The 12,059-nt window shown below is 41.8% G+C and overlaps 1 protein-coding gene across 13 annotated transcripts in view; it reads left to right on the forward strand.

Moving 5' to 3' along the window:
- Positions 1–12,059, forward strand: part of LOC125453697 (glutamate receptor 4) — a 225,062-nt gene that overhangs the window by 175,042 nt on the left and 37,961 nt on the right. For all 13 annotated transcript variants that reach the window (XR_009445847.1, XR_007247817.2, XR_007247818.2 and 10 more), the window contains exon 10: positions 6,325–6,531. Coding sequence is in view for 10 of the 13 variants with exons in the window: in XM_048533576.2 (XP_048389533.1) it covers positions 6,325–6,531 (207 nt within the window). In the remaining 3 variants the exon portion in view is untranslated. The remainder of the gene's footprint in view (positions 1–6,324; positions 6,532–12,059) is intronic.

The raw sequence follows: 12,059 nt of genomic DNA on the forward strand, positions 1-12,059 counted from the left end.
TTGGAGTCAGACTTAGCAAAAAAAAATTAAGGTTCACTCTTCTATGTATTATCATGTTTTTCACACAAAGATAGACAGTGGAATTGCTTCTTGCCTGCAGGCTTCTGTATGTCTCCAAGTGCATTCACAGAGCTGTTTTAAAAGAAAACTGCATTTGGACCAATCCAAAGGTTGTGATCAGGTGGGTTTTCCTTAACTCAAAAACTGCTGGTGCCACTCTCCCTGGTAAAGTATCCCTATTATTGGTCTGAAAATTTGCATAATCTTGTTTAGCTGAAGTGTGCACCAAACAATCCCACTTGAATGACCCTTCACAATAAACAGTTAAGTGACAGACAGTAATAAAATTTCTTTAAAGTTGGTTTGTAAATATACATTCTTGTCTGTTAGAATCGGATTGGTCACCTTTGACATAAGTTTTAGATTTGAAACAAATCAGAGTTGAGATCTCCGTGCAGGAGGACCTCTTAATAGAGACTGAGGCAAGGCACAAAATGGCTAAGAATTTAAACAGAACAGTAAATGTGATTTTTGTAAAATATCTGTTTGAATGACCTGTAATGAAGGGGATTTGTTACCACAAAGTCAATTCTAGTCCGTTTGATTATCCTATCATTATGTGGATTAACTTCATCAGTCTTCACTGATCTTTGGACTGCTTAAGTAATTTAATTATCCACTGTTGTAACCATGACTATAATGCAACCCAGGATTAATTCTTAGAAACAATGGAAGGAAGAAGTCACTAAAATGTTGTAGATTCATGTTTAAAGACTCAAAGACCCATCCCATCAAACAAATAAAAAAAGTGTTCTACAAGCCTTTAATCAGTGCTCCGTATTGGTTAACTCAAGTGAGTTGTTTCTACGATAACATATTTGAATATATTGTGTTCTGAGATAAGTTTGAAAATGCCTAGCTGTGAAGTTTCATTTTAGAATCATGTCGTTAGGTGGTAACGCTGGTAAAGTTGCTGCACTGATTTAAAATCTCTCCTGGTTGAGATTTTAACCTAATATCCAGTTCGGCTGGATGACATCACTTACCGAGGATTTTGGGCCAGGGTATGTTGAAGCGAGGGCAAATGTTACAGATAGTAGAACCATCAGCATCCTAAAATGTTAAAATCAAGATGCAAACAGTAACCCAAGGAAGGAGCATAATTTTTTTTTCAAAAATCACACATTGAAAATAAAAGAAAATTACATATGAGTGCTCTGAATATATTCCTGGAGATAGGCTGCACCATTATAGAATCATACAACACAGAAAGTGAACCTTTTACCCAACTTGCCCAAGCCAGCCACACATCCCAATCTGAGATAACAAAGTGTGGGGCTGGATAAACACAGCAGGCCAAGCAGCATCTTAGGAGCACAAAAGCTGACGTTTCGGGCCTGGACCCTTCGGCCCGAAACGTCAGCTTTTGTGCTCCTAAGATGCTGCTTGGCTTGCTGTGTTCCTCCAACTTCACACTTTGTTAGCTTGGATTCTCCAGCATCTACAGTTCCCATTATCTCTGAACACATCCCGATCTGGCCTACTTCTATTTGTCAGCACTTGGCCCATATCCTTCTAAACCCTTCCTATTCGTATACCCATCCAGATGCCTTTTAAATGTTGTAATTGTACCAGCCTCCATTGGCAGCTTGTTCCATTCACTCACCGTTCTCTGCATGAAAAAGTTACTCCTCAGGTCCTTTTCAAATTTTTCTGCTTCAACTTTAAACAGATGCCCTCTATTTTTAGACTCCCCCACCCCGGGGAAAAAACCTTGGCACTTCACCCTATCTGTGCCCCTCATGATTTTATAAACCTCTGTAAGGTCACCCCTCAGCCTCTGACACTCCGGGGAAAAGGCCTCAGCCTATTCAGCCTCTCCCTATAGCTCAAGCCCTCCAACCCCGGCAACATTCTTGTAACTCTTTTTCCGCAGCTCTCAAATTTAACAACCTTCCTATTGAAGGGCAACCAGAATTGTACACAGCATTGTAAAAGTGGCCTAGCCAAAGTCATGTACAGCTGTGACATGACATTCCAACTGAATTGGGATGCTGAATCTCTGTCCGATGAAGGCAAGTGTGCCAAATGCCGCCTTCACCACCCTGTCTACCAGTGATTCCAATTTCAACGAACTATGCACCTGCACTCTAAGGCCTCTTTATTTGGCAGTACTCCCCAGGACACTGCTGTTAAGTGTACAAGTTCCACCCTGGTTTGCCTTACCAAAATGTGACATCTCATATCTGTCTAAATTAAATTCCATTTGTTACTCCTCAGCCAATATGATCAAGGTCCCAATGTACTTTGAGATAATGTTCTTCACTGTCCACTACACCTATTTGTTGCCATCTGCAAACTTACTGACCATACTTGTTATACTCAAATTCAAATCATTCATATAAATGAAGAAAAGCAGTAGATTCAGCACCGATCCTTGTGGCCCACCGTCAGTCATGGGCCTCCAGTCTGAAAAGCAACCCTCCACCATCACCCTCTGTCTCCTACCTTTGAGCCAATTTTTTATCCATATGGCTAACTCCCTGGATCCCATGTGATCTAACCTTACTAACCAGTCCACCATGCAAAACCTTGTTGAACACTTTGCTGAAGCCCATATAGACTATGTCCACTGCTCTGCCTTCATCAATCTTCTCTCTCACCTCCTCAAAAAAACTCAATCAGATTAGTGAGACATGATATCCTTCTGTTCCCATTGTGGCCTCCTCTACATCGAGGAAATCAAGCGGAGTTTTGGGGACCGCTTTGCGGAACACCTACGCTCAGTTCACAACAAACAACTGCGCCTCCCAGTCGCAAACCATTTCAACTTCTCCCCCCTCCCCACTCCTCGGATGACATGTCCATCCCGGGCCTCCTGCATTGCCACAGTGACGCCACCCGAAAGATGCAGGAACAGCATCTCATTTCACTTGGGAACCCTGCAGCCCAAAGGTATCACTGCAAAGGTATTCACAAGCTTCAAAATCTCCACTCCTCTGACCACATCCCAAAACCAGCCCAGCTAATCCCCGCCTCCCTAACCATTCCTCCCACCTCAAGCCCCACTCCCATCTCCTACCCACTAACCTCATCCTGCCTCCTTGACCTGCCCAGCCTCCTTGGACTGACCTGTCCCCTCCCTAACTCCCCACCTACGTTCACCATCACTGGCTCTAACCCTGCCCCTGTCTGTCTCCTCTCACCCTATGTTCTCCTTTATCCATCTTCTATCCGCCTCCCCCTGTCTCCCTATTTATTTCAGAATTCCCTTCCCTTCCCCTATTTCTGAAGAAGGATCTCAACCCGAAACGTCAAACTTTCCTGCTCCTCTGATGCTACTTGGCCTGCTGTGTTCGTCCAGCTTCACACCATGTTATCCTTAATATCCCTCTGATGTTTTCTAAAGATAAGTTGTATCAAGGTGTATCTTCCCCAGTTGGTACTTTCCTGACTTCTCAATCAGCCCAACTGGCTGATTAATGCCAGGAATTACATTATTTAGAGGCAATTTCATAGCAGTAGTTAGATTCTTTTTAACTTTCCCTTTCAGACTACTTTAAACTATTTTGGAGAGCCTGGTAGGTGTTTTACTGAGTCCTTACATTTGCTAGAGATATTGCCATATTCTCACATGAAATTAAAGCAAATAAATAAGGAACTGCCCACTCAAAAGGCTGCAGTGGACAGTGACAGAAATGGCAGTGCCTCTGGGCTGTGATAGGGAAATGAAGGAAAGGCCACAGTGAGGGAAAATCCATGCCACGTCCTTTGCAAAGTTGGAATCGTGCTCCTCAATGCCCCTTGACAGTGGTAGGCTGGCTAGTGCATCCAACATCTTTCCTTGTGCGAATCTCAACTGTAAAGTTGCCACTAAGGTAAGTGAAGAATCTGTAACTAAACTGGCTGCTTTAACTGCTAGGGCTTCTCCATTCCTTCTGCTCCCTTCCTCCTCCTAGGGCCCCTGTGGCTGGGCAGCTGACAGTCTGGGATGTCTGAAAACAGAAGGGGAACGTTGGTGAGAGGAAGTTTAAGTTGATTTGGGAAGCGAGAGGTTCCATGACCAGCAGTTTGCTCATCAGGAAAAAATGAATGAATGATTTAATGTCAAATATCTGTAAGGAGGTACAGTGAACAGTGTTCTGTCACCTCGATCCACTGGCTTTCCGATACAAAAGAACAAAAAGAAAGTACGTAAATAGAGTTCAGTTTTATCAGCCAGGGTTCCAAAGACAGCTCCAGGACTTCTGCAAAATCCCTGCTGTGGGCCTACCACGGGTCAGGGGTCCCTGCTCCGGGCCTACCACGGCCAGGGGTCCCTGCTCCGGGCCTGCCGCGGCCCGGAGTCCCCGCTGCAGGCCTGCCGCAGCCCAGAGTCCCGCTGCGGGCCGGCCGCGGCCCAGAGTCCCCGCTCTGGGCTATTGTGGCCAGGAGTCCCTGCTCCACCATCACTGCAGCCAACACCCTGCTGCCATTCCATTTGACCATGCATTGGGCCTACGAACCAGGAGTCACCGCTGTCACCACTCCAGCCTCCTTGCAACATCAGGAAGATGAAGAAAAGGAAAAGAAGATGAAAGGAGAGAGAGAAAAAGAATGCGGATGGGCTCCACCCAAAATACAATCAGGCATACCAGCACGGCCATCTTGATTCTCAGCAGAGCTTTATCCGTGTCATTTTCGTGAAATTTTTAATCATCTGTTCATAGAATTTATTACCCATCCTAATTACCCTGGAGAAGGTATACTGTCTTCTTGAACAACTGCAGTTTTTTGAATGAAGAAGCACCCACAATGCTGTTTGGAAGGAGATTCCAGGATTTTGAGACAGTGACAGTGAAAGAAGAAAGAAATAATGCAAAGTCAGGATGGTGCGAGGCTTGGATGGGAATTTGTAAGTGGCGGTGTTTCCACACATTGGCTTTCCTTACCTTTCTAGGAAGTAGAGGTATTGGGCTTGGAAAGTACAGTTGAAAGAGTCTTGGTAAGTTCTTTTAGATGCACTAATGTTACTGTGCATCAAAAGTGAAGAAAATGAGTCTTGAAAATTTTGGTGATGGTGCCAACCAAACAGGTTGTTTCATCCTGGAGGGGTCAAGATTCTTGAAGCACCCATCCAGCAAGTGGAGAGTATTCCATCACACTCCTGACCTGTGCCTTGTAGGCAGTGGACATTCATTATAGAGAGAGGATGTGAGTTAGTCACTGCAGAATAGAAAACATAAAAAGCAGGAGCAGGAGTGGACTATCTAGCCCTTTAAGCCTGCACTGCCATTTAGTATAATCATACAATCCAATCCAGTAGCCTGTTCCCACTGTCACCCCATACTCTTTTATCCGTTAAGCTCTATAAACTATATCCAACTCCGTCTCGAAAACATTCAGTGATTAGATTTTTTTTTAGATTAGATTTCCTACAACGTGGAAACAGGCCCTTTGGCCCAACAAGTTCACACTGTCCCCTGAAGCATCCCACCCAGACCCATTCCCCTCTAACCCACACACCCCTGAGCACTGTGGGCAACTCCCCATGGCCAATCCACACAGCCTGCACATCCTTGGACTGTGGGAGGAAACCCTCGCCGACACGGGGAGAACGTGCAAACTCCACACAGACAGTCGCCCGAGACGGGAACCGAACCCGGGTCCCTGGCGTTGTGAGGCTGCAGTGCTAACCACTGAGCCACTGTGCCATTTTGAACTCAACCACTTTCTGTGGCAGAGAGTTCCATTGACTCAGCACTCTCTGGACGTATCAAATTTCTCTTTATCTTAGTCGTAAATGATCTATCCTCATCCTTGAGTTATGACCCGTGGAGCTAAACTCCCCAACCAGCAGTTCCAGACTAACAGTGCGTGTCTCGATGCAAAACAAACTTTTAAACATAGCGCACATACATAGGATACTGGACTATTCCTGGATATCACAGCAGTGGTATGTTGTTCTGGATATAGTAAGTAGTAGAATTGAACTATAATTAAATGGGGCAGGATGGGGGAATGGTGTGGGGAAGGATGCCAGGAGATAAGGTGATAGTTAATGGCATGAGTTTAGTAAGATAGAGCAAAGGAAAACCATTTGGTTTCACAGAGAGAAACCCTCCATGCAACTCAATAAAACTAAAACTTAGTCAAAAGTAAATGCAAGATTAGCCCATTGCCATTCATTGTGAATAATATTTATCCTGAATTTAACTGGGAACAAATGCCTGTGGTACGGATTTGAATCAGATCTTCAGCTGAGTGGTGCTTTTAGCATTACAGACGAAATGAATACAAACTTTAAATATGCTTCACGGACTTAATCTGTTCTTTGGTTATCAGGAAGGTCCATATGTTATGCTGAAGAAAAATCATGACACTTTGGAAGGAAATGACAAGTACGAGGGTTACTGTGTGGATTTAGCTTCAGAAATTGCAAAGCACATCGGGATCAAATATGAACTTAAAATCGTTCCTGATGGAAAATATGGAGCAAGAGATCCAGACACTAAAATCTGGAATGGAATGGTGGGCGAACTTGTTTATGGGGTAAGCATCATTTTTTATAATAGCTGAAAAGTAAAGTTTATTTCCTTAGCTTCAAATTTCTCTTGCATTAGAAGTGTAGTGCATTGATTTCGTGCATGCACTGTTCACCAAAATTATTAATCTAGTCATTTCAGTCTATGAAGAGCTTGAGGAATGTGACTCCCACAGAAATTTGAGTGCTTTCAAGATCTGTCAATAAACAGTGCTTTAAAACGCAAATTTAACAGGAATATTTGGAAACATAAGGATGGATCTTTCTTCTGTATACGATTCAACATTAAAAACGAGTTGGCCCTTTGGGTGTTCATTTGAAGTTTGTGTTGAATGTCCTAATTACTTAGGAAGATGTTATAGATATCAAAACGTGTGGAAAAAGGAAACAGGAAATTGCAACATCTTTCAGAAATAATATCCAAAAATCCTGTGATGAAATTAATGAAGTACCAAGGGATTTCTCTGCTCTGTTCAAAGGAAGATTGACAGTGTCCTGAGAGAAATTGCATAACTGACTATTTTTAGCCTTTTACATTATTTCTCCTTGGATTCTGCTGATCTCCTACCAGGGACAGCCTGTGATTATTCCAGCTAATAGTTGAAATAATGGAACTAACTTGAGGATGATGACCAGCAATATTAATTTTTGCTATATGCAAGAAAGAGGCTCAAGGTTGATATAAAATATAATTTGATTATTCTGGTTTCTTTAATTACGCACCAAGTACATCAGACATCCTGGATATGAACAATAAGAGACAAAGTACAGAACTGGCATTTCTCTCCAGAGCACAATAATATTTGTTTAAATTTCTATGTCAGTGGCTGTGTTATAGCCTTAATAGATTCAGTTGAATCCTTTATTCTTCAATGACAGATTCCTGATTATAAAACAAAAGATGATGTAGATTTTGGATATCCAGAACTTAGTTCTAAGGAACTTTGCCATCACTGTAACCAATAAAGTCACTAAGTCTCTTTATTTCCACAGTGTTATCTTAGTTTTCATCCCATTTTGAAATGTTTAATGCTTTTTCCTATATTTACCAGTGATAAGAGTCTTGAAAGCATGCTAACACATACTTATTATGATTTTAGTAAACAAATATTTTTTCCTATTAAATCATTTATTTGAAGCATGTGTTTTATCAAAACTTTCCTGGTGTCCTATGCTTTAAGGGCAAACGTTTATACATGCTGTAGTGTCAGATATACCAATAGGTGACCCAGCAATAGCAGCTTTCAATTTTAAAGAGTGTCACGCCTTGCCTGAGACAAATGCATTAGAGTAGGGAGCATCAATAACAAAAGGTAATTTCAAAGATGTGAAATAGTTCTTACGAAATATTCTGCAGTTTTCTCAGGTACTGGCCACCTGCACTCTCCTAATTCAAATCAACTGAACTCCATTTAGTTAAATTAGAGGAAAAGAAACCCCAGAAACAACCAGCTCTTGGGTTCAGCAACAAAGGAATACTTCCAACAAGATGTAGATTGGCCATGGTAGGTTGCCCATAGTGCCCAGGGATGTGGGGGCTAGGTGTATAAAAATGGGAAATGAGGAGTTACAGGGATAGGGTAGGAGTGTAGATCTCAGTGCATTGCTCTTCAGACCAGTGGTGTGGACTCGATGGGCCAAATGCCCTACTTCCACACTGTAGTGATTATATGATTTTATGATATCCCCCACACTCTATAGTTCACATTCCTCTCAATTTTGCCATTTATCACGACAAATCTCTCTGAATGCAAAGCCATGGATGAGCCACAATCAATTTACACTGTTCATACAAATAAAAAAAGACCCCATTTCTAATTTCATTCACTTCTAAAAATATGCAGCAACAACCTAGATAAAACCACAGTCCACGGAAGAAGCACTTTGCTGTGAAGTGATCAATTTTAGCATTGACAGAAACTCCTGATGCCCCACACATAGCACATTTCCTCTGTGTTCTTAGCTATGCCACAATTCGATGTACTGACAGAATACACTTATCATTTTGCTACAACTAATGCACAGTAGAAAACAATCCCCGACATAACTTCCATCAGTAGGACAAGGTCAGAGGGAAAATGCCCAATATTGCCACAAAGGAGGGGGAGATATGATTCACATCGGCATGCTGTTTCCATTTGTTCCATGCTTTTATCAATCCCATAACATGAACAAAAATTATGGCAGGATCCAATTCCTATTCGGAAAATTTGAAAAACAGCACCTTACAAAATGACAAGCACAAATTGTCCCTTTGGATATTTTTGGGCACCTGTCCCAAATGGCAGGAGAGTATTATGCAGTAATCATGATATGTTAAGCAGTGTTCTTCCCTCACTCTCTCTCTGAAGGAGGTTTTCAGATGCAGCAGCTGAAACGTTTGGAATGCTGTATTGATCGGTTCCACTGTTCAACGGAAACAGTTATTCTCCTTTTAATGTTTTCATGTGGTTTGACTGGAAGTGGGCAGACACCTCAGTATTCAAACTGTACAGACTTCCTAACTTCTGAAAACAGATGAAAATACCTTGGTTGTTCCTTCACATAGCTGCTACTGGAAAGTTGGCAATTAGGTGGGTTATAGGAGGGTGGGTCCAGGAGGGATGCTCCAGGGGTCGGTGTGAACTTGTTGGGCTGAAGGGCCTGTTTCCACACTGTAGGGATTCTATGATAATATTTTACTCTAGTGAAAGTAAATCAAAGTGACTAAAAAAAACCCAAGTAACTATCAGCAATTGATATCATAATTTAAAATACCTTGATGTTTATTTATTTTGTTTTATTTTGATGTGTTATTCCATACTTCTTTTTACAAGTTTATCTTTCCCTCTTGCTGGTTCCCTTGTTACTAGATCCCAGGAGGGAACTATAGACAAATCTGTATCTGTTCTTTACACGAGTATCCTATTTAGCAGCAGACACTGGACAGCAATCAGATCTGAGAACCATAGCTCTGGCTGAGATCTATTTGATTTGCCAACTCTGGTGGTAGTTCTGGAGGATAATCATGTGACATTCTGATATTGTGACTTCTTTCCATGTGCCATCTCGTCACATAATGTTGGTGGATTTAGGTTACGAGCATTAGGCCCCAACAGTTGTGTATCTTTGCCCGTGATCTGGTGCCAACTGATATGGGACAAGTTTCAAGGACCAGAAGGTGACCCATTATCAAAGAAAGGAAACTGAAGGTGTGCAGGGGGTGGGAAATAACAGAGCGTGAAATAACTTTAATTCCAAGACTAATTAATTGCGGGCCACTGATTTGTTATTATTTATTCATGACAATTGAGCATTGCTGGTCTAGCCAGCATTTATTACTCATCCATAGTTACCCAGAGGGCAGTTAAAAGTTAACCACATTGGTATGTGTCAGGAGTTGGATGTACTCCAGACCAGGTAAAGATGGCAGATTACCTTCTGCAAAGGATGTAAGTGAACCAGGTGGGTTTTTCCACCAATGACAGTGGTCAGATGGCCACCATTAGGTGAGCAATTTTTTTCTAGTTCCTCCTAACTGAATTTAAATTTCATTATCTGTCATGGTGGGATTCAAACCTGTGTCCCAGAGCATTAGCCTGAGCTTTGTGAAATGATCGCCTCATGACAATGCCACAATAGCACCACCTCCTCCAACTGGGTAATTAGTAAAATTGGTAATACTCAGATCTCCTTCATGTAATATGATCATTCTATGATAGGTCATCGTGCAATAAAAGGTATAATGCCAAGATGATATAGCTGTAACTGATACAATCACACACTGATATTTATTTTGTTGTTCTGAGTAGAATCCCCTATGCTGCATGAGAAGTCAGGCTGTCTAATCAAAGTCACTTTTACTAGGCCCAATCATGATGTCTCTTCCTTCAACTCTGGTTTAGACTCTGGGTCTGTGAAAAGATTATGTTAGTTACAGTCAGTCTGTAATTGGATTTCATTTGTCAAAGCTAAGCTACATTGAGCCAATCCTAAAGAAAAATGACAGAATATACAGTGAACTTAATATTGGAGTATTTCTCATATGTCCTGTAGGCCTAAATTCAGCTCAGCGCCAATGTTGTGGGCTCAGACTCAACAAAGCAGTTTTCATTAAGTGATGAAACTGCAAGAGAGGGAGAGGCTGTTTAATATTTAGAGCCTCCTGACACTGTGTTGGTAAGCTGTCCTATAACCCTTCCACCCTCCAGCCCCAATCTCTTTATATTCCTCCTTTTAAGCTGCTAATTCCATTTCCTTTTATTTGATGCTTTATTTTCCCTATTCAATCATCACTGGAAGTGCAATTGAAGAGTCCTCCATTTCACTATCTCCCTGCACAAAAGCAGAAGTTGCTGGAAAAGCTCAGCAGATCCGATAGGATCTATGAAGAAAAAAATAGAGCTAACGTTTCAGGTCTGGTGATTCTTCTTCAGTTGAAGTGTCACCAGATCTGAAACATTAACTCTAATTTTTTTCTTCACAGATACTGTTGGGCCTAATGAGCTTTTCCAGCAACTTCTACTTTTTTCCTGACTTACAGCATCCACAGCTCTTTTGGTTTTTATTTTTCCCCTTCTCCCTAGTTGTTCAGTTGAAAGGCCTCTGCTCTGTATTTTTTCCATTCACCTATCACTTGCAATAATCTCTGTACATTTGATCTTCTGTTCGCATTCACCATGTTGCATCTCCTGCTTTAATCTCAACAGCAGATGTTGGTTCTAACACCTATCCCTCTCCTCACTTTCCCCTTCCTAAAGTTCCAATCCCATTACTCATATTGCACTTCTCTTTCATTCATTAAGTCCTATTTTCATCACTGTCTTCCCATTTAGCACTGTATCTTTCTTCCTATCCCATTCACCTTCTTTCCTCAGGCTCTTTCATCCAATTTCCCCCTTTTCTATGAACTTGCATTGTTCCGACTCCATCTCTCCCTCAGGTCCCCATCCTTTAATCCCCATTCTCAATCTCTCTTTATCCTCAGCCACTATCACCAAACCTGTTCCTCTTCCTGCGCTCTCATTCCCTGAATTTCCACTCCCAAAGGGATTTGGGCCTTTAAAAATGGCAGGTGGGGCCTAGATTTGTAAGTCTCATCCCATTTCTAATAGATTTGAATTTTATCAGCAGTTGGAAAGGGGTGGAATATGATTCACACTGACAGGAAACCCTGGCTGAGCAAGGCCTTTTGAATGTATGTTTAGCTTAAAGAGGTTATTAAAGGATTAGCTGCTTTTGATTTGGTGTTTGATTGGAAGTTTACTTCTAATAAGAGATTAAATACTTTAATAGCTTTGAATGGGTTTCATGAGTGGTGGTTTGTTTCACTAGCAATTGTGTAGGAATGAGAGGTGCATTTGTCAGAAGGTGTTTTCACATCTTACACATCTTACTACTGTGGCCACCTAGGATCTGCTTTCATGTTTAGCAGGCCTACCTTGAATCTGCACCCCTCTGAAGTGAAAATTGTATGTTTTAAATCCAATCCAGATCTGCTGAGTCATAAAATATGCCCACTCACGTTACCCACCTTTGTAGCAAAAATCCGGCTTTA

This window comes from Stegostoma tigrinum, chromosome 6 (genome assembly GCF_030684315.1).
Source record: "Stegostoma tigrinum isolate sSteTig4 chromosome 6, sSteTig4.hap1, whole genome shotgun sequence".
In the NCBI taxonomy this organism is placed as follows: domain Eukaryota; kingdom Metazoa; phylum Chordata; class Chondrichthyes; order Orectolobiformes; family Stegostomatidae; genus Stegostoma; species Stegostoma tigrinum.